Source organism: Panicum virgatum, chromosome 2N (assembly GCF_016808335.1).
Source record: "Panicum virgatum strain AP13 chromosome 2N, P.virgatum_v5, whole genome shotgun sequence".
NCBI classification, from domain to species: Eukaryota; Viridiplantae; Streptophyta; class Magnoliopsida; order Poales; family Poaceae; genus Panicum; species Panicum virgatum.
This window is the reverse complement of record NC_053146.1, coordinates 12,221,932-12,247,563: the sequence shown is the minus strand read 5'-3', so window position 1 is coordinate 12,247,563 and position 25,632 is coordinate 12,221,932. Positions and strand designations below refer to the sequence as shown.

General features: G+C 45.4%; 2 protein-coding genes across 5 annotated transcripts; one reads left to right on the top strand and one right to left on the bottom strand.

Moving 5' to 3' along the window:
* On the top strand, positions 1–3,362 carry LOC120659773 (nucleolar protein 58-like). Its single transcript, XM_039937998.1, has 4 exons — positions 1–357; positions 1,638–1,832; positions 2,050–2,302; positions 2,776–3,362. Exons 2-4 carry the CDS (start codon positions 1,664–1,666, stop codon positions 3,128–3,130), a joined length of 777 nt encoding a protein of 258 aa, XP_039793932.1. The 5' UTR covers positions 1–357; positions 1,638–1,663; the 3' UTR covers positions 3,131–3,362.
* On the bottom strand, positions 3,210–25,632 carry LOC120659771 (MDIS1-interacting receptor like kinase 2-like). Of its 4 annotated transcripts, none has more exons than XM_039937997.1 (3): positions 22,912–25,632; positions 3,834–4,065; positions 3,210–3,724 (listed from the first exon to the last, which is right to left on the bottom strand). In XM_039937997.1, the coding sequence occupies exons 1-3, from the start codon at positions 25,561–25,563 to the stop codon at positions 3,372–3,374; spliced, it is 3,237 nt and encodes a 1,078-aa protein (XP_039793931.1). In that variant the 5' UTR covers positions 25,564–25,632; the 3' UTR covers positions 3,210–3,371. The 4 variants fall into 4 exon arrangements, 2 of the variants coding, with proteins under 2 accessions (XP_039793931.1, XP_039793930.1); XR_005669164.1 differs by lacking the exons at positions 3,210–3,724; positions 3,834–4,065 and adding exons at positions 17,583–18,134; positions 19,524–22,570 and having other exon boundaries at positions 22,680–25,630; XR_005669163.1 differs by lacking the exons at positions 3,210–3,724; positions 3,834–4,065 and adding exons at positions 17,583–21,099; positions 21,191–22,570 and having other exon boundaries at positions 22,680–25,630.

The following is a 25,632-nucleotide window of genomic DNA, read 5'->3' as shown; positions in this document are numbered from 1 at the left end:
CAGCTGTACCACACCAACCAAGTCCTCTTCCGCTCCTGGCCGGCTCGCTCCTGCCTCCGCCCCCCCCGGCGGCGGCGAGGAAAGAACGAGTGCGCCTCTTCCTCCCCTACCCACCCACGCCTGCCCGGCCCGCTCGCTCCCCCATCGAGCGCTCTCCGGCGACCAAGGGCGCCTCGGCGCCCCCTTCCACCGGAGCGGAGCTCGCCTTGCCCGCCCGTCCACCGCCAAGGGGTTCCGTCTGTTTCGCCCGCCGCCGCCGTCGACTCGTCGCCCCCTCCTCTTCGGCGCTACTGGACGGCGCGGGGAGGGGATCCGTACGGTCCTGGACAGGCCTCTCCTTCGCCTCTCCTTCACCCGGTAAGGAACCCTAACCTTTCTTGGCTTCTCGGCCGGATCGCGCCGCGTCCTGTTCCGCGGGACAGATCTTTCCGTGAGCTTTGAGCAACCAAATTCAGATTTTTCCTGCTCTACTAGTACGCGCTGCGTGTTGTTAATTCCTTTGTTGCGTGGAGGGGTACTGGTGGGAGAGAAGCTAGCAAAGTTTACCAGGCCATGTTTGGGAGGAGGTTGGGCAAAGCAGGCTGCTTGTTCTTTGCTACGCTCATGGTTACATGTCGTTCTTGCGCCGCAGCATTATCTGGTATCTGATAGACTCGCTCTATGGGCGCAGATGTATGTTTGGCACTTTTGAAAATGGCTGAATGAGTCAAAGCACTCGAGCCATAGTTCACCGTGAAATATGCTCCAAAGATCTATAATCTTTTCTCTGAAGGTCCTGTGTATGTTCAGTAGGGTGTGTATAATTTTTCCATTCCCGCTTACCTATTTCATGGCAAATTTCTTATAAATCCATCAAATTGTAGTGTGTCTGTTCAAATTATGGAATTGCGTGTCATGTGCGACCTTTATGACACCAGTAAGTACTTTGTGTTTAACCTAGATTTCTCCGTAAGATTGGTTTCGAAAGAAATACTCAATTACATTTGGTTACTTTTGCCATTCATGACTCATTGGGTTCAGTTTTAGTCTTTTAGAGACATCTTTAGGCTGGTAATGTTAAACTAATTTTTTTATTGGGATGGATAGCATGTATATGAGCCTATTCATGAATTCTGCATTATTGCAATTGCTCATTTATAGACTGGTTTTAAGATATCTATTTTTTTAGTATTCATGTTATGTTTGGATCATTTGTAAAGCTGTTGGTTTACATTGGTAAATAGCTTACACCAAGCAACACCTTGCACTTTTCCTTTGCAACCACTCTTACCTTGCGTGCTCCAGATCCATGCTTCAACTTTACCACCTCATTCTGGTGACATTCTGCTTTCCTGGGTTGACCTGACAAATTAGTTTCAATGAGACTGCTTGAGTCTTACATCTTAGTTTGATCAGACACTATAGTAATAAGTTCTTTTATTGCCAAAGGCACATTCCCATACGCCCAAGCAAAATAATGCAGATCAATTGTACGCTGGAAATTTGGAAAGCCAAGGTTCCTTTTGTCTTTTTTGCTCTAAAAAACTTTCATGATTCATCATACGTATATCTCTGGTGTAATATGCTAATAATTTTTATGTTTATTTCCTTTTATACTATCTTTTTTTCCTATTACTAAAGATTTCATTTCTGGACAGCCAGTTGTTGAACTCGGAGTTACACAATGGATCTGGAGACAGAAAATCGTCTTGCCTCCTTACTACTTGAAGAGGCACGGAGATTACAGATAGAGGCTGACAGGGAAGGTATTCATGCATATCTGCGAAAGCCTAATGTAAGGCATCGTCCAAACTCACGGTTCCTCACTGCCACAGTTCGTGGAGTTCAGCAAGGTTAGCATTGTGCTCCTTTGAATTCCCCTGGTGTTAGTTGCTTGAAGTTGAAGGATGCATCTGCAGCTTAATCTTGTAGATATTCTAACTTGTTTTTTTAAGTATATTGACCTTGCATTCTTAGGGGCAACAGTATTATTGACCGTGTCAAAATTTTTTTGTTGAAACCAAGTAGATATTTTGTATATCTGAATTGAAATATGCTGTTGTCCTGCAGCAAACCGTGTTGTGGAGGTCAATGAAATGTGGCGTGCTAGGGAAAAGGAGCTGGAGTTGGAGTCAAAGATGAAAGGCAGAAGTAGCAGAAGTAAAGATCATGATGATTCTAGAGGCGAGAAGCGCAAAAGTGAAATGAGAAACCATAGCTCCAGCTCAAGGGTTGAACAAGAAGGGACCACGTATCGTACTTCTTACTCAGACCAGGAGGATGGTCTCAAGGATGATGAAATCGAAAGATTTCTTCATTCGAGGTCACTTAGAATATTCATTATTCTTTTCAATGCAAGAAATCCATTATTTTCTTGATGTAACACCTAATATATAACTAAATATTATTTTAATTATAATTGTGTATGAAAAAGTATGCAATTTGTACGCATCTTCAATATTACTCCCTTTGTCCATCAATCTAAATTGTAATTTGTTTTTGGAAAAGTTAAAGTTTTGTAGATTTTGACCAACAATTAGTTCAATTATATGCATGTTCGATATGCAAAATTTGTATCAATAGATTACTAACGGCATACCTTTAGGATGATGTTCATTTTGTAGCAATTGACAATATAGTTAGTTAGATTATTCCAACTTAAGTAGCCCATTATTCTGTTGATGAGTGCTGGTATCCTATTATATGGTATATTTTAATTTGTTTGTGCTGTAAACCTTTCTATTGGTTACCTATCAGCAATTATCGGTAACAAGTGTATTGTTGCTATTTTGTTAGGGTGAAACGAGGACGTGGGGCCATTGGTTCAAGGATGGATGAGCCTGGTCCATACCTTGATTCTTCATCCCGTTGTCATGACAACGAGCCTAGTCCTGATGTACGTGTGGAAGAAAAATGGGAACGTCGAGTACAAGGCCCAGAGAAGCCTTTGTTATTGAGATCCAAGTCTCCTGATGATCATTGGTGTAAGGAAACGTTGGATGGAAGGGGATCGAGTTCTGAACCACAGAGCGAGAAGGAAAAGAAAAAGAAGTCTGAGAAAAAAGAGAAAAGAGATAAAAGGAAGGAAAAGGACACGAAGAAATCAAAGCATCACCATCGCCACCGTCACAAAAGCCGAAGAAGGGAGTGAATGAGTGATCTTGCCTGTTAGCGAAACAGAAATGTACACAACGGTTCTGCCCTGAAAGTGGCATCTAGCTGATTGTTGCTGTAATTTGAAACTGTATTGTATAGAGAAATTGGCATTGTGTAGATTGCAGAATGGACTATGCTTCTTATAGTACCATGGTGTTTCAATGTCACATTGTTGTTGAGATTTTATCACTCTGCTTTAACGTATTAACACTATGAATTGCTCAGCACAGATGACCTTACACTTCTATTATTTCTTCTTGTCTATGTGCATGAGAAGGTGAGGCAAACGAAGAATGTGGTCTGTGCAGAGCCAGTTTCTGATAGACATCCTCAATCTCTGGCCTAAACTGAGGAGAAGTTTGCAGGCAAGCAAATGCCACTTCCACAAGAGCAGCAATTTCTTTCTCTTCTACAGATGTTGGAGATGATGGGCGCTTGTCCAACATATCCCCATCACAATCATGATGCTGTTCCCGGGAAGCAAGGAATTGTATCTCCGAGGGGTACATCCCCATCACAATCTCCAGCACAAGGACACCAAAGCTGTAGACATCGCATTTTGCTGTCACCACTGATGTGTAAGAGAGCTCTGCATCAAAAATCAAAATAAAGAACCAATCAATAATCAAACATGAAACCAAACTGCAGTATGTTTGATATTTGCAAATGGTAACAAGAAAGTAACTGTGACCACATACCGGGGGCTATATAACCATATGTTCCTGCTAGTTCACTCCAATTGGATGAATCAGGTTTTAGCATCCTTGCTATTCCAAAATCTGAAACATAAGACTTGAAATCTGCATCTAGCAAGATGTTGTTACTTGTTATATCACAATGGATGATTGGCGGGTTGCATTCATGGTGCAAGTAGTAGATAGCTTGTGCCACGTCTCTAGCAATGGAAACTCGCTTCTTCCAGTCTAACTCCTTTGCAAGATAGAGCGAAGGTTTCCGTTCTCAATGTAATCATATACTAAAAATTTGTACCTAGGATGGGAGCAAAACCCATACAGCTTGACAATGCTTCGATGACGGATCTTTGTCAACACTTCAATTTCGCCAATGAATCTCTTTTCATCAATTGTTTGTTCGTCTGTTTGATGAAGTTTTTTCACCTCAACCAATCTCCCTCCTTGAAGATGAGCTTTGTAGACAATGCCATAGCCACCTGAGCCTACTATATATCTTTCACTGAAGTTTTCTGTAGCCGCATTAATATCTTCAAATGCTAGTTTTCCATCAAAATTCCACACTGAAAGAACATCTATTCTTATTGAGTTGCATGCACCGACCAGTTCAACCCAAAAGCTTAAGCTGATGGGGAGAGGTGGGCAATTCACTTATATTCCAACACTCCCCCTCACGTAGAGGCGCCCTCAGGCCTCAAACGTGGAATAGGAGCGAGCAACAATTATTTTATTTAATTGCGCTAACCAGGATTCGAACTCGAGACCTCTCTGTCTTTGATACCATATTGAGTTGCATGCACCGACCAGTTCAACCCAAAAGACTAAGCTGATGGGAAGAGGTGGGCAATTCACTTATATTCCAACACTCCCCCTCACGTGGAGGCTCCCTCAGGCCTCAGACGTGGAATAGGAGCGAGCAACAATTATTTTATTTAATTGCGCTAACCAGGATTCGAACTCGAGACCTCTGGTTTTGATACCATATTGAGTTGCATGCACCGACCAATTCAACCCAAAAGCATATAGTGTTTTGCTGCATGCTCCTTTTGTGGACAATCATAGCAACAGCAAAAACTGCAAGAATAGTAACTACACACACGGGGATAGAAATTGCAAGCACCATTGTGTGAATCCCTTTGTGATATTCCATTTCTGAAGTTGAAGAGCATGTTGGCAGGCCTGAGATATTGCCACACAAGCCTTTGTTGTGCAGGAACCATTCTATTGTGGCATTGCTGAATAGTCGTCCTATTGGTAGAGGCCCTTCCAAGTTTTTGTATGACACATCAAGTGTTGACAGGCTAACCATGCCAACAATGGATTTCGGAATGTTTCCACTGAATTGATTATGGGAGAGGTTCAAGAGCTCCAACATCGCCAAGTTCCCAAGCTGTGCAGGTAGCTCACCTGTGAGTTTGCTGTTGCTGGCATCCAACACAATCTGCAGGTTCCCCAGATTACCAATGGATGCTGGCAAATCTCCACTCAGCCTGTTATGGTTAACCATCAAGGATTCTAGATTAGTGCAACTCCCAATCTCTTTTGGTATCGACCCGTTCAACTTATTCCCAGATACATCAAGATACTGCAGTTCACTCATACGACCGAACTCAGGCGGTATATTTCCCGACAACTGGTTATGTGATAAGTTGAGCTGGTAGAGATTTGATAGATTGCTAAATTCCGCTGGTATTTCGCCTGTAAGATTGTTTGTGTGGAGCAGAAGTACCTGCAAGTTTGCTAGATTTGAGAATTCTGGTGGCAGGCTTCCGGTAATCATATTTTCTGCCACAGACAGCCTGGTTAGATTGATAGTTGAACCCCAGCTTTTCGACAAATGCCCGCGAAGTTTGTTTTGTGATAAATCTACTTCGACAAGATGAGGGTAGGGCCCAAAATTGGATATATCTCCTGTTATCTGGTTGGAATAAATGAAAAAAATCAATGAGGCTCGTGCATGTTTTCAGGCTTACAGGGATGGGACCGGTGAACATATTCAAAGCGACTTGAAACACTTGGAGATTCCCCCCTTTGCAGACATCAGGGGGCAATTCCCCGGAGAAGGAGTTGTTGGCAATGCTGAGCACCTCTAAGTGTGTAAGATAAGCAAACTCTTGAGGCAAAGGACCTGACAACATGTTACTGAAGAGGTCAAGCCTTGTCATGCCTGTAAGGTTCCCGAAAGTTGCTGGAACTGAGCCTGAGATCTGATTTTGAGATAAAGACATGAACCGGAGACCCACCAGACTGCCAATCTCGCCCGGTATGGAACCCACAAATTGGTTGTCCGAGAGGTCAATGTGGTTCAGCCCGGTAAGGTTCCCTATGATTGGAAGAATCGTTCCTGTTAGCTGGTTTGTGTACAACAACAGTGCGTTCAACTTGGCCAGCAACCCAATCTCTTGGGGAAGGAAACCTGTGAGCTCATTCCCGGCTAGATAAAGTGTATTCAGGTCAGTAAGGTTTGGCAGAAAGACAGGAATGCCACTACTCAACCTGTTCTGACCGAGGTCAAGATCCCTCAGTTTCCTAAGGTTGCCTAGTGAAGATGGTATGGGCCCTGATAGGCGGTTTCCGTAGAGGTACATGGATCTTACTTTGGTCAGGTTGCCAAGGCTTTCCTGAATTTGGCCGTCCAACAAGTTACTGTCCAACTCCAAATAATCTAGACTGGCCAGCTTCCCAAGCTCCTCCGGTATCGCCCCAGCGAGCATGTTTTTTGCGATAATCAGAGTGGCTAGTGTCGTGAGGTTCCCAAAGGATGCAGGGATGCGGCCCGTGAGGTTGTTGAAAGCGAGCCCCAAGTAGCCAAGAAGCCCCATGCTGCCCATCTCACGGGGGATGGGTCCATGGAGGAAGTTGCCCACCAGATCGAGGTAGGACAGCCGGCTTAGAGAGGCGATGGCCGGTGGGATCTCGCCGTGAAGGCTGTTCAGGCTGATGTCCATGTATGTGAGGAAGGGGAGCGCCGAGAAATTGAGCTCACCGAGGCGGCCATGGATGCCGGCGTCCCACAGGGAAATCTCGGTCACCGCCACCGCCACGGGGGATGCACGGTGGCCGCGGCGGACGGCGACGCCACACGCGACGCCTGTCCAGTTGCTGCTGCACGGGCTGGTTCCCTGCCGCCATGATTCGAGCGCCGGGGAGCCTCGCAGGGTGGACTTCCACCGGAGGAGGGCCGCTTGCTGGGATCGAAGAGACACGCCTCCATGATGCCTTGCTACCGCACCTGAGTGCGGAAAGAGGCGCTGCTGCAACGAGGAAAAAAAACAGAAACAGCACTAGTGTGAGTGGCGCCATATTTGAGTGGCACGTTGCCACGCGAGATGCCACTTTATCCAAGTACTGGTTGAAGGGTCTGGTGCCAAATGTTGGTGATATGCCAAAGAGCCCATCATCACAATACGGTTTAAAGGCCCAAGTGGATATTGATCCAAGAGGGATTAGGGTTACTAATGGGCTTATGAGATAGAAGCCCATTAGTACGCCCTATATATATGAGGGAGGGGCTAGGGGGGCGATGATCTGAGCCGCGCCACCTCCCTAGCCGCCGCCCCTCCCTCTCTCTCGGCCGCCGCCCTTGCCGTGCGTGCGGTGCTAGCACACCGACGCCCGGCGTTTCATCCCCGTACGTGTGGACTCCGTGGAGGCGCTGCTGCGACTGCTGTGCTGATCGGCTGCTGGGATCAAGTACGAGGAGCTCGGTTCGTGGGACGTGATCAACTACTTCCTCTACATCGACGCGCGACTTCTTCCGCAGCGCTGCGCGTCTAGTGGTAACGATCTATGATCTTCTACTCGCAAGTATCTTGAGTTTATGCGGTAGTGATGCTAGCGTAGCCTACCCGTTTCCCTACAGTGGTACTAGAGCCATCTTGCATAGTTTTTAGTCTGGATCTTTTGCATATAGGTGATATGTTGTTGTAGTAGATTGGATCTATTACTTTTGCACGGTTTGATTAGATCAATTGGTCATAAGGGGTTAAAACTGGAGCGAGTTGATTGCGCGGCATGTGACAAAAGATTAGTTTGTGTTCTTTCTCTGTTATGCATACGACATGTCCCTACCGGCTGGAATCACCATCGGGACTACTGTGTGCATAGTCAGTAGATTGAACCAACAGATCAAGGTCATGTGTAGATGCAGTCTTCTCAAGTGCAAAGTTTGCACGGTCAAGGTGATTGACCTAGTGAAAATTGAGGCATTATGAATGGCTCGGATTTGAGGTGATGCGATCACTTTGATGAGATTTTCATAGGGATTCCATAGATGCGATCACTTTGACCGCCGTTGCTTTCTCGCTGTAGCGGCTTCCCAAGCGCTACTTTGGTAGAACACGTCGTACGCCTAACTTGTTTTTGCAGGGTGTGATGTGAATGGTATGGCCTCAATGTCATGTGATGATGTATGTGATGATTTGTGCGACCTGCGTGTCGCAAGTTAATACAACCGGGTTGAGGTTGCACCATTATTGTATAACGACCTGCGTGTCGACTTGTGATGTTTGAATCCTCATGTAATTATTTCACTAGCTATTAGATGTAGTAGCTTAGTATCTTTTCATGGAGGTTTCAATCATGATGGCGATGATGATCACCACAAGACAGGACGGATGGCAATGGAGGTCACCTTGGAGCCATGGCGATGGAGCCCATTGTGATGCAAGATGCCATACTATTCATAATATAATATGATTATATGCCTGTGATGTTTATTTTCCTGTCATACTATTCTTTCATGCTTTTACATATGGTGGATGCTTTAATCATGATAGAATAGCTTCCCTCAGAAAAGTTTGAATTTTTTATGCCTTTTACCAATAGCTGCACCTATAAATTTTGATCGTTGTATGGTAGGTTTACCAAAGTAGAGTACCCTCAGCTATCACTTTTGTATAGGGTGGATGTCGGACATTCACAAGCATAGTATTGGTTTACTCAGCAAAGCTATCAAAACAGTTTTGGGCTTTAAGGCATAGGGTTGGGGCCGGGGCATTGGATGCCACCCAACAAAAAAGAGTCGCATAGAGATGTGATTAGTAATTTGTTACTTACCTGTATCACTACTTTTCTAGCCGTGATGCTAAAGCTCACTAGAATTTTAGTGATTATGGATCTTGAACCACTATATGTCATTAGAGGGAAGATGACTTTGATATAGTAGGTTGTCTTTTGTTAAATCAGTTAATGAAAGTCTTTACATAAACTTAGTGCTGAAATCTTGCTTTACTTTAATGTTGTAGATCATGTCTGCCAGTAACAATTCCGCTTTCAATTTGCGTTCTGTTCTTGAGAAAGAAAAGTTGAATGGAACAAACTTTATTGATTGGTACCGCAACCTGAGAATTGTTCTCAGGCAAGAGAAAAAGGAGTATGTTCTTGAGCAGCCATATCCTGATGATCTCCCTGACAATGCAACTGCTGCTGATCACAGAGCTTATGAGAAGCACTGCAATGACTCACTTGATGTCAGCTGTCTGATGCTCGCCACCATGTCCCCTGATCTGCAGAAGCAGTATGAGCATGCGGATGCTCATACCATGATCGAGGGGCTGCGTGGGATGTTTCAGAACCAAGCCAGGACTGAGAGGTTCAATATCTCAAAATCCTTGTTTGCGTGCAAGCTGGCAGAAGGTAGCCCAGTCAGTCCTCATGTGATCAAAATGATTGGTTACATTGAGACTTTGGATAGACTTGGTTCTGAACTTCACCAAGACTTGGCTACTGATGTTATTCTCCAGTCGCTCCCGGCGAGCTATGAGCCTTTTATCATGAACTTTCAGATGAATGGCTTGGATAAAACATTGAGTGAGTTGCATGGGATGCTAAAAACAGCAGAGGAGAGCATTAAGAAGAATCCCAATCATGTGATGATGATTCAGAAGGGGAACAAAAAGAGGAAGCGTTGGACGCCTCCTAATCCCAAAGGTAAAGGCAAGGAAAAGAGTTCCGGTGGTGAGTCCTCAGGCTCTAAGCTAAAGCCAGCACCTAAGGCCAAATCTGGCCCTACTTCTGAAGATGAATGCTTCCACTGTCATGAAAAGGGACATTGGTCTAGGAACTGCAAGAAGTACTTGGAAGAAAAGAAGAAGAAGAAGGGAAGTGAGACTTCCACTTCAGGTATAAATGTTATAGAAATAAATATTGCATTATCTTCTAGTGAATCATGGGTATTTGATACTGGATCGATGATTCACACTTGCAAATCATTGCAGGGTCTAAGTGAGACTAGAAGATTTGCAAGAGGCGAGTTGGACGTTCGGGTCGGCAATGGCGCAAAGGTTGCGGTGTTGGCGGTCGGCACCTACCACTTGTCTCTACCCTCTGGATTAGTTTTGGAATTAAATAATTGTTATTGCATTCCAGCTTTGAGCAAGAACATTATTTCTTCTTCATGTTTGGAAGAAGTTGGTGATTTTAAGATTGTAATTGAGAACAAACGTTGTTCTATCTTTTGCAATGGTATTTTTTATGCTCATTGTCCATTGGTGAATGGATTATATGTTCTTGATCTTGAGGATAAATCTGTCTGTAACATTAATACTAAGAGGCTTAGACCAAATGATTTGAATCCCACTTTTATTTGGCATTGTCGCTTAGGTCATATAAATGAGAAGCGCATTGAACAACTCCATAAAGATGGATTGTTAAGCTCATTTGATTTTGAATCATTTGACACATGTGAGTCTTTTGCTTGGAAAGATGACCAAAGCGCCTTTCACTGGTCAGAGTGAGAGGGCGAGTGACTTGTTGGGACTTGTACATACCGATGTATGTGGACCAATGAGCTCAATAGCCAGAGGTGGTTTTCAGTACTTCATTACTTTCACTGATGACTTTAGTAGATATGGCTATATCTACTTAATGAGGCACAAGTCTGAATCGTTTGAAAAGTTCAAAGAATTTCAGAATGAAGTACAAAATCAATTAGGCAAGACAATTAAATTTCTGCGATCTGATCGTGGAGGAGAATATTTGAGCCTTGAATTTGGTGATCATTTGAAGCAATGTGGAATTATTCCGCAGCTAACTCCGCCCGGAACGCCTCAATGGAATGGGGTATCCGAACGGAGGAACCGAACCTTGTTGGACATGGTTAGGTCCATGATGAGCCAAGCTGATCTTCCATTGTCATATTGGGGTTATGCTCTTGAAACTGCTGCGTTCACACTGAATAGGGTTCCAAGTAAGTCTGTTGAGAAGACACCATATGAGATATGGACTGGGAAGCGTCCCGGATTATCTTTTCTCAAAGTTTGAGGATGTGAGGCTTATGTCAAATGTTTGATGTCAGATAAGCTCACTCCAAAGTCAGACAAATGTTTCTTTGTGGGGTATCCTAGGGAAACCAAAGGATATTATTTTTACAATAAGGCGGAAGGCAAAGTGTTTGTCGCTCGCAATGGTGTTTTCTTAGAAAAGGAGTTTCTCTCAAAAGGATTTAGTGGGAGCAAGGTGCAACTTGAAGAAATTCAGGAAACACCCGAAACTGTTTCAGCACCCACTGAAGATCCACGGGATGTGCAAGATGTTGCACAACCCGTAGTTGAGGCACCAGCCCCACGAAGGTCTATAAGGGCACGTCGCGCTACTGACAAGCTCAACCTCCTTATTACGGAGGAGCGCCATGTATTATTGATGGAAAATGATGAGCCCTTGACGTACAAAGAAGCAATGCTGGGACCCGACTCCGACAAATGGCTTGAAGCCATGGAATCCGAGTTAAAATCCATGCATGATAATCAAGTTTGGAACTTGGTCGATCAGATTGACAGTGTAAGACCTGTCGACTGTAAGTGGATTTTTAAGAAAAAATTAGACATGGATGGAAATGTTCACATCTATAAGGCACGATTGGTGGCGAAAGGTTTCCGACAAATTCAAGGTGTTGACTATGAGGAAACCTTTTCGCCGGTCGCAATGCTAAAGTCTGTTCGGATTCTCCTAGCAATTGCCGCATATTATGACTATGAGATATGGCAAATGGATGTCAAAACCGCTTTTCTTAATGGACATCTAAGTGAGGATGTGTATATGACACAGCCTGAAGGTTTTGTCGATCCTAAAAATGCTGGGAAAATATGTAAGCTTCAGAGGTCCATCTATGGATTGAAGCAAGCATCTCGGAGTTGGAATATTCGTTTTGATGAAGTAGTCAAAGGGTTTGGCTTCATCAAGAATGAAGATGAGCCTTATGTTTACAAAAAGGCTAGAGGGAGCGCACTTGTGTTTCTGGTCCTATATGTGGATGACATATTACTGATCGGAAATGATATTCCAATGCTTGAAGCCGTTAAAACCTCATTGAAAAAGAGTTTTTCGATGAAGGATTTAGGAGAGGCGGCTTATATTCTAGGTATTAGGATCTATAGAGATAGATCAAAAAGGCTAATTGGATTGAGCCAAGACACGTACATTGACAAGATATTGAATCGGTTCAATATGCAAGATTCCAAGAAAGGTTTCTTGCCAATGTCACATGGCATTACTCTAAGCAAGAGTCAGTGTGCTACGACACCTGATGAGCAAAAGAGGATGAGTACGATTCCTTATGCTTCAGCCATAGGGTCGATCATGTATGCTATGCTTTGCACGCGCCCAGATGTTTCCTTTGCTCTAAGTGTTACGAGCAGGTATCAGTCAGATTTCGGTGAACCTCACTGGACAATTGTAAAGAGTATCCTTAAGTACTTGAGAAGAACTAAGGATATGTTCCTAATATTTGGAGGCGAAGATGAGCTCCTTGTAAAGGGTTACACCGATGCTAGTTTTCAAACAGACAAAGATGACTCCAAATCGCAATCCGGTTTTGTTTTCTGCCTCAATGGTGGGGCAGTGAGCTGGAAGAGTTCCAAGCAAGATACGGTGGCTGATTCGACGACAGAGGCCGAGTATATTGCAGCTTCCGAAGCTGCAAAAGAAGCTGTTTGGATCAGAAAGTTTGTTTCTGACTTGGGTGTTGTTCCTAGTGCGTCCAGTCCAGTGGACCTCTATTGTGATAATAGTGGTGCCGTTGCACTAGCAAAGGAGCCTAGAACAACTAAGAAGTCCAGACATATACTGCGAAAGTATCACCTCATCCGTAACTTTGTTGAGAGAGGTGATGTGAAGGTTTGCAAGGTGCACACGGATTCAAACGTTGCTGATCCGTTGACGAAGCCTCTCCCACAACCAAAGCATGAGGCGCACATGAGATCTATGGGTATTAGATACTTACATCAGTGATTCTAGTGTGCGTGGGAGATTTTGTGTCATGAGTATGTTTATGTAATGATAAATAATTGTTATTTGTTCCATGGATGATTATTTTACATTGATTATCAAGTATGTGACTTGTTCGTGAAACTCTTTGTTGAAAATGATATGATTCTAAATTATCCCTAGTTTATGTCGTTGTGTGGGACAACAACGACGTTGAAACTAGCACATGCATTAATTGATGATCATGTTTCACGGATCATGGATATGGAGATATCGGATTAATGATGTGGACACATGTTGGTGAACATAGTGTTGGATTGACCCACTCCAAGACAATGTTGGGATTGTTATTTTGTATGTGCCATTAGTTGTTCTTGAGTGTTATACCTACTGAATCCTTAGACCTGAGATCGCCATTGTTTCTCACTGTGTGTAGTGGTGTATCTTGGGGCTGCTAAACGCTACTCCGTGACTGGGTAGTTACAAAAGCAGCTTACAGGTATGTCATGAAACATGGAATGGGATGTGAGCGGATCAAGATGGAATTTGCCCCTCCTAGATAACGGGAGAGATATCTCTGGGCCCCTCGAGATAGTTGGATTTGAAAGTGCATGACCATGCCAAAGTGATTAAAGAGTTAATCATGATGACTAAAGGTTAGTTATGAATAGAATCCACTATTAGATCGAGAGAATGGTCGAGCTATCACAAAGGTGGCACGCATCTCGCTTTGAGCTTGACTGGTATCGTGTGGCAAAGGGATCGGTGTATGAGTATATCTATGGTTCGGCCGATATGATCTTTATGTGTATTTGTGAGTCACTATGCCCTGCTAGGTGCCGCTATTGACTTGTGATTCGGAAATGATTTCCGATCACGGCCACCTACACATGAACCTAACGGGTCACACACTTAAGGGGTTTGGAATGTTGGAAAGCTTGCATGTATGATTGTCTCTAGTGCAAGTGGGAGATTGTTGGTGATATGCCCAAGAGCCCATCATCACAATACGGTTTAAAGGCCCAAGTGGATATTGATCCAAGAGGGATTAGGGTTACTAATGGGCTTATGAGATAGAAGCCCATTAGTACGTCCTATATATATGAGGGAGGGGCTAGGGGGGGCGATGACCTGAGCCGCGCCACCTCCCTAGCCGCCGCCCCTCCCTCTCTCTCGGCCGCCGCCCTTGCCGTGCGTGCGGTGCTAGCACACCGACGCCCGGCGTTTCATCCCCGTACGTGTGGACTCCGTGGAGGCGCTGCTGCGACTGCTGTGCTGATCGGCTGCTGGGATCAAGTACGAGGAGCTCGGTTCGTGGGACGTGATCGACTACTTCCTCTACATCGACGCGCGACTTCTTCCGCTGCGCTGCGCGTCTAGTGGTAACGATCTATGATCTTCTACTCGCAAGTATCTTGGGTTTATGCGGTAGTGATGCTAGCGTAGCCTACCCGTTTCCCTACACCAAATACAAGCGTAATAAAAAAATAATACAAGCAATAACCAAATCGAATACTCGACCTTGAGTGGGCAGATTTTATGTCATAAGAAATCTAACCAGTTGAGCTATACTCAATTCTCTGTCCGAGCTAGAATTATTTGACTAGATATGTTGATTCTACTACACAATAACAAGTAATAACCAAACCCAAATGATAATAAGAATAATAAATAAATAGTCTACAAGTCCCACAATAAAAAGTAAAACATCTTGCCCTTTGGTCTATTAGACCCTGATTTGACTGAGAACCATGGACCTGCCAGAAATGCTGAGATTGCAGAATCATGGCTGCACACCATTGCAGTTGCCTGCTTAGGATGGAACTCGTGTCGCCCACAGGCTCCAAGCTAGAGGGTGACGGGTCGTCGTCCTGGATTGTGAGTTATGAATTTCTGAACCATCCAAATTCCACCTTCACAAAGACTCGGTCAAATAGAAAAACTACGTCACAATCCCTTGTTTTCTTTCCGATGGACTGGTCCGACGACCATCACCGTCGTGGTTGCACACCGCATTCGGTAGTCTTTGCAACAAGGATGGAGATGCTTTGGTCTCAACAAGGGATTGAGGCCATCGGAAAAACAAAACAAGGGATTGTGAAATTGTGATGTAGTTTTTTCAATTTGACGGAGTCTTTGTGAAAATGGAATTTGCATAGCTCAGAAATTCATAATTCACAATCCAGTATCCTGCAAAGTCACCCTGCTAATAGTTCGGGTTGAAATAGGTTTTATGGGTTGGTTTTGATGTGGAGACGTGAAGTATGTTTAGGTGGGTTAAAATGGATAATGTTAGGTAATGTGATGGGGCAGAGCGAGTACCATATAAATATGGTTTTATTGAAATTGACTTATATTTGTTGAAGATGATTTAATTTGATTGACAATTACACTGTGTAAAGCAGTAGGGTTAGATCTACATGTGGGTCCCATATCAAAAGCCGAACCCTCTGGCAGCTACTCTGTGCAAAATAGTGTGGCTAGAACTACACGTAGCCCGCACGTCAAAAGACGGACCCTAGAAATAAATTTTTGCGTTTACACTATAAAATTTCATTGAATTAATTAAATTTTTTTGGAGATGACTCAGTATGACTGCCAGCTAATTTGTGCAAAGCAGTGTGGCTAGAACTGCACGTGATCCCCACGTCAAGAGCCGAATCCTGGAAATAAATCACAACATAAAATTTTATCGATGTTCACCCATGCCCACTGCGAGGCCCGTCGCCGCTCGCCATGGCCGCTGTGAGGCCCGCTACCGCTTGCATCGTGCTCACCCATGCCCACTACGAGGCCCGCCGCCGGGGGCGGGGCCCCAACACCTCCTCCGTCACCGGCGCCTCCTCCGGTCGCACTTGTGCCTCCTCCTCCTTCCATGGCACGTGCCGCTGCTCCGCCCCACCACGCCGCCGTGGCCCGGCCTCTGTGTGCCGCGGCTCCACCTCGCCGTCAAGGAGGATGTCCATGGCCTCCGTCGCACGTGGATCTGGCCGGTGGGGCGCCGCCGCGCCATGGCCTCCGCACCACGGGCCTCCACATCGCCCGCCCGCACGGGAGCTCGAGCAACAGCCGCCGCCGGAGCCCCACCACCGAGGCCGCACCACCGTGACCGCTGCTCCTCCGCGCCGCCCGCATGCACGAAGGTCGTCCGCCGCCGCGATATCTAGAGGCAATGACCTGCTCCTCGGCCTCCGCCTCCGCCACGTATCGCATCCTCGCCATGGCGGCGTGCTTCCGCCCGACCCTGCGTCGTGGCCTCCACCCCACTGCACGCCGTGCGCCCCGCGGCAGCTCCTCCCTCCCTCGTGCCGCAGCAGGCCATGAGCACAGCCACCGCCGTTCCCGAGCTGCATTGCCGTCGCCCCTTCCTCCTCAGAATCCACGCGGGGAAGTCGAATCCTGGCCACCGTCGCCTGCCGGAGCACGGGTTTAGCCGTCCGCTCCCGCCCGTGTGCCTGTTCGGCCCCGCATCCCGAAGGCTATGGCGGGCGGCGCTGCCGCTCGGGTGCAAGCAGAGAGAGACAGTGAGAGGGAGAGAGGAGGGGTAGTCCGCCCTCGTGCCACCATGCCGGGGCCGCACCACACGCGGGCCACCCTCGCCCCACCGACGCGGCGCCGGAGAGGAGCTGCCGGAGCGGAGGGAGCCGCGGCCTGGCCTCCTCTGCCTCGGGGAAGGAGGAGGGGAGCGCCCAGGGGCCAGGGCGGGTGTTGGTATTTCTTAATGTCAACTATAGAAACACAATTAAAATACCTGTCCTAGTAATGGCACCAAGAAATGCTGAATATTTCTTAGTACAATTACTAAGGAGCAAGAATATTTTGAATCATGAACTATTCCGCAAGCGCATAGAATATACCAGTGTAGCATTTTACCCTGTGAGTATACCGAGGCGTCATTTATATTTCCGCAGGGAAGGCGGTGGTGTGAAGATATTATTAAACTAGAGAGAATTACTATAGAGTTAACAGCCAAGCCTGATCAGGGGTCATTGATAATAATAATAGCAAGGTAGTGTGAGACAGAGTGAGTATAAAAGCTAAACATTTATGGGTAGCAGATCATGGGGAGCAAGACAAGGAAACTAGAGATATTTCATCATCTTCAGCAAGCATGAAACATATTAAGTTATTTATCCAAAGCAACTGCCAACAGGGACTAAAGATTACAAACACACTGGGGAGAGCCAAGCATGTCAGACAGATATGACTGTCTGGACATCAAGGTCATTAATGCACCTCCTACCCTCCTAACATAATGTGGAGGATTACGATGGCACTAACGGAGCTGTCACCACCCGTAGGCTGCCTCTACAAACCGTTGGAAAGGATGATATTCAAACGTAAACTTTAACCCAAACACCACGTCTGCATTAACAATTACTACTCTAGCCTTTTGCAAGGACATCTGTCTCTATCAGGAGCCTTAGTTCTAGAGCACCAAACTAAGGGGGATGAAACCAAGATCTGTTGGTATCTAATTAACTCAAGTTGACATGCAAGATAGATTACTTAACATATTAACCTGAAAGTATCACACACATACCAAGCATATGAACCAAACATACCATGTTGCATGAAATAGATAACTAGAACAAAGTCATGACATTACATAAAGAGAAGATATAAGACATACCAACTCTCCATGAAGACTCTAACTCCTTGAATTACAACTCCACACCTGAATTCTACCCTTAAGGCTTTAGAAGTGAGGATGGCTACATCTCTCCTCTCATTCCCTCTTACTCTCTCTACGGGAGCCCCCTCTCATATTTGTAGGGGGGGGGTGAAACTAGCACCTTCACTCTAAAGGTTCCCTCTAAAGGGGAAGGACGGTGGGTGGCCCCACAGGCCGGCCGACCACTATAGTCGGCTGACCAGTGGGCCCAGCCCCTGGTAACCGCCTTTGGCGTGGATCTTTACTGGACGTTCCCTTATGTATTGCCACATGCCTTCCCTGCTGTAACATCGGTTTGGTGCTCTGGTGGGCCCTCCAATCCATGTGATGTCTACGTGGCGACGCGTGATTGGATGGCATGTTTGCTCCTTGGATCAAGGGATATGATCTTCCTTTATTTTCAGCCAAAATTCTGCACTCACAAATTGCTACAAGGACAAGTGGAATTCAGTGATTTATTAGCAACATGAGTGTAAGAAATGCAAGCTCACTATTTATTTGGACATTATTGACACTCAGATTTGGTCTGTAATGAGCGTCAACAAGATCCCCCAAGCTGAACTTTGCTCGTCCCAAAGCAAAGCCAAACTTTAAGTTGTTGATCAGGAATTGTTGCACCATCTCATTTCTTCAATATGCAAAATCTAAAAAAGGTATTCTTATCGCAAATTGAATAAGTTGGTAAAAAATAGCTTACCCATTTTACCTTAGTCTCCATGGGGCCTCGGCAATCTCCTTTTCTTTGGCGGTTGAGAAATAGAACGATTTATAAAGCACCACTCACCCATTCCTTACTCAACTTTACATCCCGAGTTTTCATGATTTTTGAAAGAAAAACAAGTTCCTTAATTGAGAAGACACACTTGCACCAGATATTTTGCAAAGTGAAAGATTGGATCAAAAATAGCAAACAATGCATGCAACCATGATCGAGAGTACAAGTGTGTGAAATGGAAAATGTGGAGATAAATGATGTTAACTCCAATTTTTGGGTCGTGCTTCTTTGGCACGCCATCTTTTCTCTCAACCTCACTGTGGGTCATGCTTTTTGGCATGCCATCTTTCCTCTCTACCTCACTTTGGGTCATGCTTCTTTGGCATGCCATTTTTCCTCTCTTTTTTTAGCATAGCCATATCATAAATGTTTGAGAGAGAAGACCCATATTTAGGAGCATTGACGAAAAATGAATGGATGGTATGGAAATGGACTATGAATGTGCGTACGTGATCTCGATCATGAGAGCATGAAAAGCAACTCAAAATGGTCATAAAATTTGACAAAGCTCAAAATAGCAACAAGAAGCATGTTTAAAGGATTGATCATTCTAATCTACATGCATATGACTTTTGTAAGTGTTACTTGCCATTGAGGAACTTTTTATTTTAGTATTTTATTAAACAAAAGTTTGGGACATAGAGTTTTGCTTAGAACAAGTTTGTAGCAGCTCTAATTCATCATATCATACTTCTCAACAACCTAGAATTGGATCATGCTAGTGCTACCCACAAAATTTCAGGTTCATGGCAAACTTTTTAAACCAACAAATCCTGTTCTTGGATAATACAAGTTGTAAACTAAGCATAAGGACGAAATAAACATGGAGCAATTATTCATCATTTCAACAGGATGGCTAAAACATTCTTACTGCTCATGGAAATGAAAGGAAATAAAGTAAGCAAAGTGGAAGCAAATGTTTTTGGTCTTTTTATAGTGATAGATGATGATGCAAACTCTTTTTTTAATATGCATAATTAAATGCAATGCAAGAAAGGGAAACATGCAAAAATGCAAGAAATGAATGCGTGATACATGTTACCTTCCGGGGCGCCTCCTCCAAGCTGGATTACTGATGGGGTTTTGGGATGTATCCCATTGACACCATGTACACAGCCTATTTTCCTGTTCTTTCTGCACCATGTTGATGAGAGTGACAAGTTGTGCATCTTGGCTCTTATGCTGTTGCGTGGTGTTGTCGATGTGCATGTTGAGGGTGGTCTGGATCTCTTGCGTTGCTTATTCAAGGTTGTTAAGAACGCCGAGCAGCAAAGAGTGGAGGAGTTCCTCCCGAACTCGAGATACCATAGCTCCAGTTCGTCCTCCCGTGCTACTGCCAGTCAGAGCTGCCTGCACTCTGCCAAGATGATGCTCCCATGTTCGGCTGCGGGATGTACTAATCCCAGCTGGGTTGACACCCAGAAGAGGACAAAGCAACATCTGTAGTTTGAGCCCAAGTACCTGCATAGTCATGAAAAGCATGGGGAGGAGGCGGAGGCATGTTCATTGCGGCATTCCGCGACATGCTCCGTGTCATCCTCCTAGACACGCTACTCCTGCGTGCGGCTTCCGCGGGTCGCAGCTCAAAAGTTAGATACAAATGATAGTCCGTGTTAGGTAACCAGATTTCATTCGTATAGCCGGGATAGGAAAATATAAGAGACCCATCCTTTGCATGTTTCAGAGTATGCCCAAAAACCAAATAATTTTCGTCAATGAAAAATCGGGGCGACTCTATATAGGAAAATTTTGCACAATTCAACACACCCAAACCTTGAGCAATCCTTGTGATAAGCGAAGTGCATTCCACGGGTCCAACCAAACGAAAGTTTTCAAGCTACTGGCGAACCATAAATTTAACAGGAGAAAACTTGATTCTGTTCACCATGGCATAAAGAACACGAAGTTCATCTACACGAACAATCCAAACATCCTCCCTAGGAAAGACATAATAGCAACCCATTTATGCATCAAACGCAAGGTCGAGTTTCGAATATCATTGCAGCGTGCTCCCCCAGAGGATTCAGTTCTCGTAATGGATTCAAGAAAACTCTCTTTGTGAAACCCAATCAAAGCTTGATTAGCATCAACTGTGCAGCGTTGGTGAAAACCCAACAGAGTGCTGAAATCTTTGCAAGTTAAAGAAAACTCTTGGTGAAAGAAGCACAACAGGACACCCTCTTTCGTCTCCACAAGAGTGCAGAGAAATTGGATACTTATATCCCGGGAGCCCAACTCGGAAACATCGGCAAAAGAAGTCCAACCCACATTTTTGCAAACTCGAGCAAAGTCAACTTCCATACCTGTCTTTTCGAGCAGTTTGTCGTTGAAGCCATGAGTGTGGTTGAAGACTCTGTTTTTCAACATGTTGTAGGTTTGATTTTCGCGGTTCCCTTGGATGACAAGGTGGGAATCGTCGGGCACCTGTCCTTGTGGTGCTGTAGGAGCTTGCCATTCCGACGCCTGGGACTCCACCTCCTCTTCATGGGTCTCCGGTGCATCGTCATGGCTTGAAGGAGGGGTGTCCCATTCGTGGACATTCGCTCGTGAACGAGAACGACTTGAACTCCCTACCTTCTTGAGTGCACCGACGGCCTTCTTGCCGAACTTCCTCATACCTGAAAACAAGAGAGCACAAGAACACACAGCAACTCAAAACAATTACGTTAGCATTAGCAAATAAAGGTAAGTCGTCCGAGAAGTTAGTACTCTTTGCGGGGCTTGGTTGCCTCTCACAAAAATCGTCCTTGTGGGTGATAACACGCCACAAAATCATTCTTGTGGGTGAGTCCGCACCACAAAATCGTCCTTGCGGGGTATTAGTACCACCACAAACACGTTCTTGCAGCGAGGAAGGAAAGAAACACGAACACGAAAGAGAGGGAAAAATGCAGATATAATTTTTTTCTTTTTCTTATGAACTTGAAGCAAGAGCTAGAGCAAAATGGAAGGATGGAGGTAGAACTCGAGGGCACTCAGGTGCAGCTCGGTTTGGGGCAGCCATAAGAGGTCATATGCACTGGATTTTATAGAGGGGAGGAGGTGCATGGCTGGCCGACCATGGTGGTCGGCCGAGGCCCCCCTGGCCCCTCTTTTTCTAAAATTTTGTTGAGCACTTCAATGACTGTCCAAGGTGAAACGAGGACGTAGGGCCATTGGTTCAAGGATGGATGAGCCTGGTCCATACCATGATTCTTCATCCCGTTGTCGTGACAACGAACCTAGTCCTGATGCACGTGTGGAAGAAAAATGGGAACGTCAAGTACAAGGCCCAAAGAAGCCTTTGGTATTGAGATCCAAGTCTCCTGATGATCATTGGTGTAAGGAAACATTGGATGGAAGGGGATCGAGCTCTGAACCACAGAGCAAGAAGGAAAAGAAAAAGAAGTCTGAGAAAAAAGAGAAAAGAGATAAAAGGAAGGAAAGGGACATGAAGAAATCGAAGCATCGCCATCACCACTGTCACAAAAGCCGAAGAAGAGAGTGAATGAGTGATCTTGCCTGTTAGCGAAACAGAATTGTACACAACGGTTCTGCCCTGACAGTGGCAGCTACCTGATTGTTGCTGTAACTTGAAACTGTATTGTATAGAGAAATTGGCATTGTGTAGATTGTAGAACAGACTATGCTTCTTATAGTACCATGGTGTTACAATGTCACATTGTTGTTGAGATTTTATCACTCTGCATTAACGTATTAACACTAGGAATTGCTTGACACAGCACAGATGACCTTACACTTCTATTATTTCTTCTTGTCTATGTGCATGAGAAGGTGAGGCAAACGAAGAAGGTGGCCTGTGCAGAGCCAGTTTCTGATAGACATCCTTCATCTCTGGCCTAAACTGAGGAGAAGTTTGCAGGCAAGCAAATGCCACTTCCACAAGAAGAGCAATTTCTCTCTCTTCTACAGATGTTGGAGATGATGGGCGCTTGTCCAACATATCCTCCATTACAAGCTCATGATGCTGTACCCGGGAAGCAAGGGATTGTATCTCCGAGGGGTACATCCCCATCACAATCTCCAGCACAAGGACACCAAAGCTGTAGACATCGCATTTTGCTGTCACCACTGATGTGTAAGAGAGCTCTGCATCAAAAATCAAAATAAAGAACAAATCAATAATCAAACATGAAACCAAACTGCAGTATGTTTGATATTTGCAAATGGTAACAAGAAAGTAACTGGGACCACATACCGGGGGCTATATAACCATATGTCCCTGCTAGTTCACTCCAATTGGATGAATCAGGTTTTAGCATCCTTGCTATTCCAAAATCTGAAACATAAGACTTGAAATCTGCATCTAGCAAGATGTTGTTACTTGTTATATCACGATGGATGATTGGCGGGTTGCATTCATGGTGCAAGTAGTAGATAGCTTGTGCCACGTCTCTAGCAGTGGAAACTCGCTTCTTCCAGTCTAACTCCTTTGCAAGTTCCTCATTTTGCAAGATAGAACGAAGGTTTCCGTTCTCAATGTAATCATATACTAAAAATTTGTACCTAGGATGGGAGCAAAACCCATACAGCTTGACAATGCTTCGATGACGGATCTTTGTCAACACTTCAATTTCGCCAATGAATCTCTTTTCATCAATCGTTTGTTCATCTGTCTGATGAAGTTTTTTCACTGCAACCAATCTCCCTCCTTGAAGATGAGCTTTGTAGACAGTGCCATAGCCCCCTGAGCCTACTATATATCTTTCACTGAAGTTTTCTGTAGCCGCATTAATATCTTCAAATGCTAGTTTTCCATCAAAATTCCACACTGAAAGAACATCTATTCTATCTGTGCATATAGTGTTTTGCTGTATGCTCCTTTTGTGGACAATCATAGCAACAGCAAAAACTGCAAGAATAGCAACTACACACACGGGGATAGAAATTGCAAGCACCATTGTGTGAATCCCTGCTTTGTGATATTCCATTTCTGAAGTTGAAGAGCATGTTGGCAGGCCTGAGATATTGCCACACAAGCCTTTGTTGTGCAGGAACCATTCTATTGTGGCAATGCTGAATAGTCGTCCTATTGGTAGAGGCCCTTCCAAGTTGTTGTATGACACATCAAGTGTTGACAGACTAACCATGCCAACAATGGATTTCGGAATGCTTCCACTGAATTGATTATGGGAGAGGTTCAAGAGCTCCAACATCGCCAAGTTCCCAAGCTGTGCAGGTAGCTCACCTGTGAGTTTGTTGTTACTGGCATCCAACACAATCTGCAGGTTCCCTAGATTACCAATGGATGCTGGCAAATCTCCACTCAGCCTGTTATGGTTAACCATCAAGGATTCTAGATTAGTGCAACTCCCAATCTCTTTTGGTATCGACCCGTTCAACTTATTCCCAGATACATCAAGATACTGCAGTTCACTCATACGACCGAACTCAGGCGGTATATTTCCGGACAACTGGTTATGTGATAAGTTGAGCTGGTAGAGATTTGCTAGATTGCTAAATTCCGCTGGTATTTCGCCTGTAAGATTGTTTGTGTGGAGCAAAAGTACCTCCAAGTTTGCTAGATTTGAGAATTCTGGTGGCAGGCTTCCGGTAATCATATTTTCTGCCACAGACAGCCTGGTTAGATTGATACTTGAACCCCAGCTTTTCGACAAATGCCCGCGGAGTTTATTTTGTGATAAATCTACTTCGACAAGATGAGGGTAGGGCCCAAAATTGGATATATCTCCTGTTATCTGGTTGGAATAAATGAAAAAAGCCATGAGGCTTGTGCATGTTTTCAGGCTTACAGGGATGGGACCGGTGAACATATTCACAGAGACTTGAAACACTTGGAGATTCCCCCCTTTGCAGACATCAGGGGGCAATTCCCCGGAGAAGGAGTTGTTGGCAATGCTGAGCACCTCTAAGTGTGTAAGATAAGCAAACTCTTGAGGCAAAGGACCTGACAACATGTTACTGAAGAGGTCAAGCCTTGTCATGCCTGTAAGGTTCCCGAAAGTTGCTGGAACTGAGCCTGAGATCTGGTTTTGAGATAAAGACATGAACCGGAGACCCACCAGACTGCCAATCTCGCCCGGTATGGAACCCACAAATTGGTTGTCCGAGAGGTCAATGTGGTTCAGCCCGGTAAGGTTCCCTATGATTGGAAGAATCGTTCCTGTTAGCTGGTTTGTGTACAACAACAGTGCGTTCAACTTGGCCAGCAACCCAATCTCTTGGGGAAGGAAACCTGTGAGCTCATTCCCGGCTAGATAAAGTGTATTCAGGTCAGTAAGGTTTGGCAGAAAGACAGGAATGCCACTACTCAACCTGTTCTGACCGAGGTCAAGATCCCTCAGTTTCCTAAGGTTGCCTAGTGAAGATGGTATGGGCCCTGATAGGCGGTTTCCGTAGAGGTACATGAATCTTACTTTGGTCAGGTTGCCAAGGCTTTCAGGAATTTGGCCGTCCAACAAGTTACTGTCCAACTCCAAATAATCTAGACTGGCCAGCTTCCCAAGCTCCTCCGGTATCGCCCCAGCGAGCATGTTTTTTGCGATAATCAGAGTGGCTAGTGTCGTGAGGTTCCCAAAGGATGCAGGGATGCGGCCCGTGAGGTTGTTGAAAGCGAGCCCCAAGTAGCCAAGAAGCCCCATGCTGCCCATCTCACGGGGGATGGGTCCATGGAGGAAGTTGCCCACCAGATCGAGGTAGGACAGCCGGCTTAGAGAGGCGATGGCCGGTGGGATCTCACCGTGAAGGCTGTTCAGGCTGATGTCCATGTATGTGAGGAAGGGGAGCGCCGAGAAGTTGAGCTCACCGAGGCGGCCATGGATGCCGGCGTCCCGCAGGGAAATCTCGGTCACCGCCACGGCCACGGGGGATGCACGGTGGCCGCGGCGGACGGCGACGCCACACGCGACGCCTGTCCAGTTGCTGCTGCACGGGCTAGTTCCCTGCCGCCATGATTCGAGCGCCGGCGAGCCTCGCAGGGTGGACTTCCACCGGAGGAGGGCCGCTAGCTGGGATCGAAGAGACACGCCTCCATGATGCCTTGCTACCGCACCTGAGTGCGGAAAGAGGCGCAGCTGCAACGAGGAAAAAAACAGAAACAGCACTAGTGGGAGTGGCGCCATATTTGAGTGGCACGTTGCCACGCGAGATGCCACTTTATCCAAGTACTGGTTGAAGGGTCTGGTGTGCAG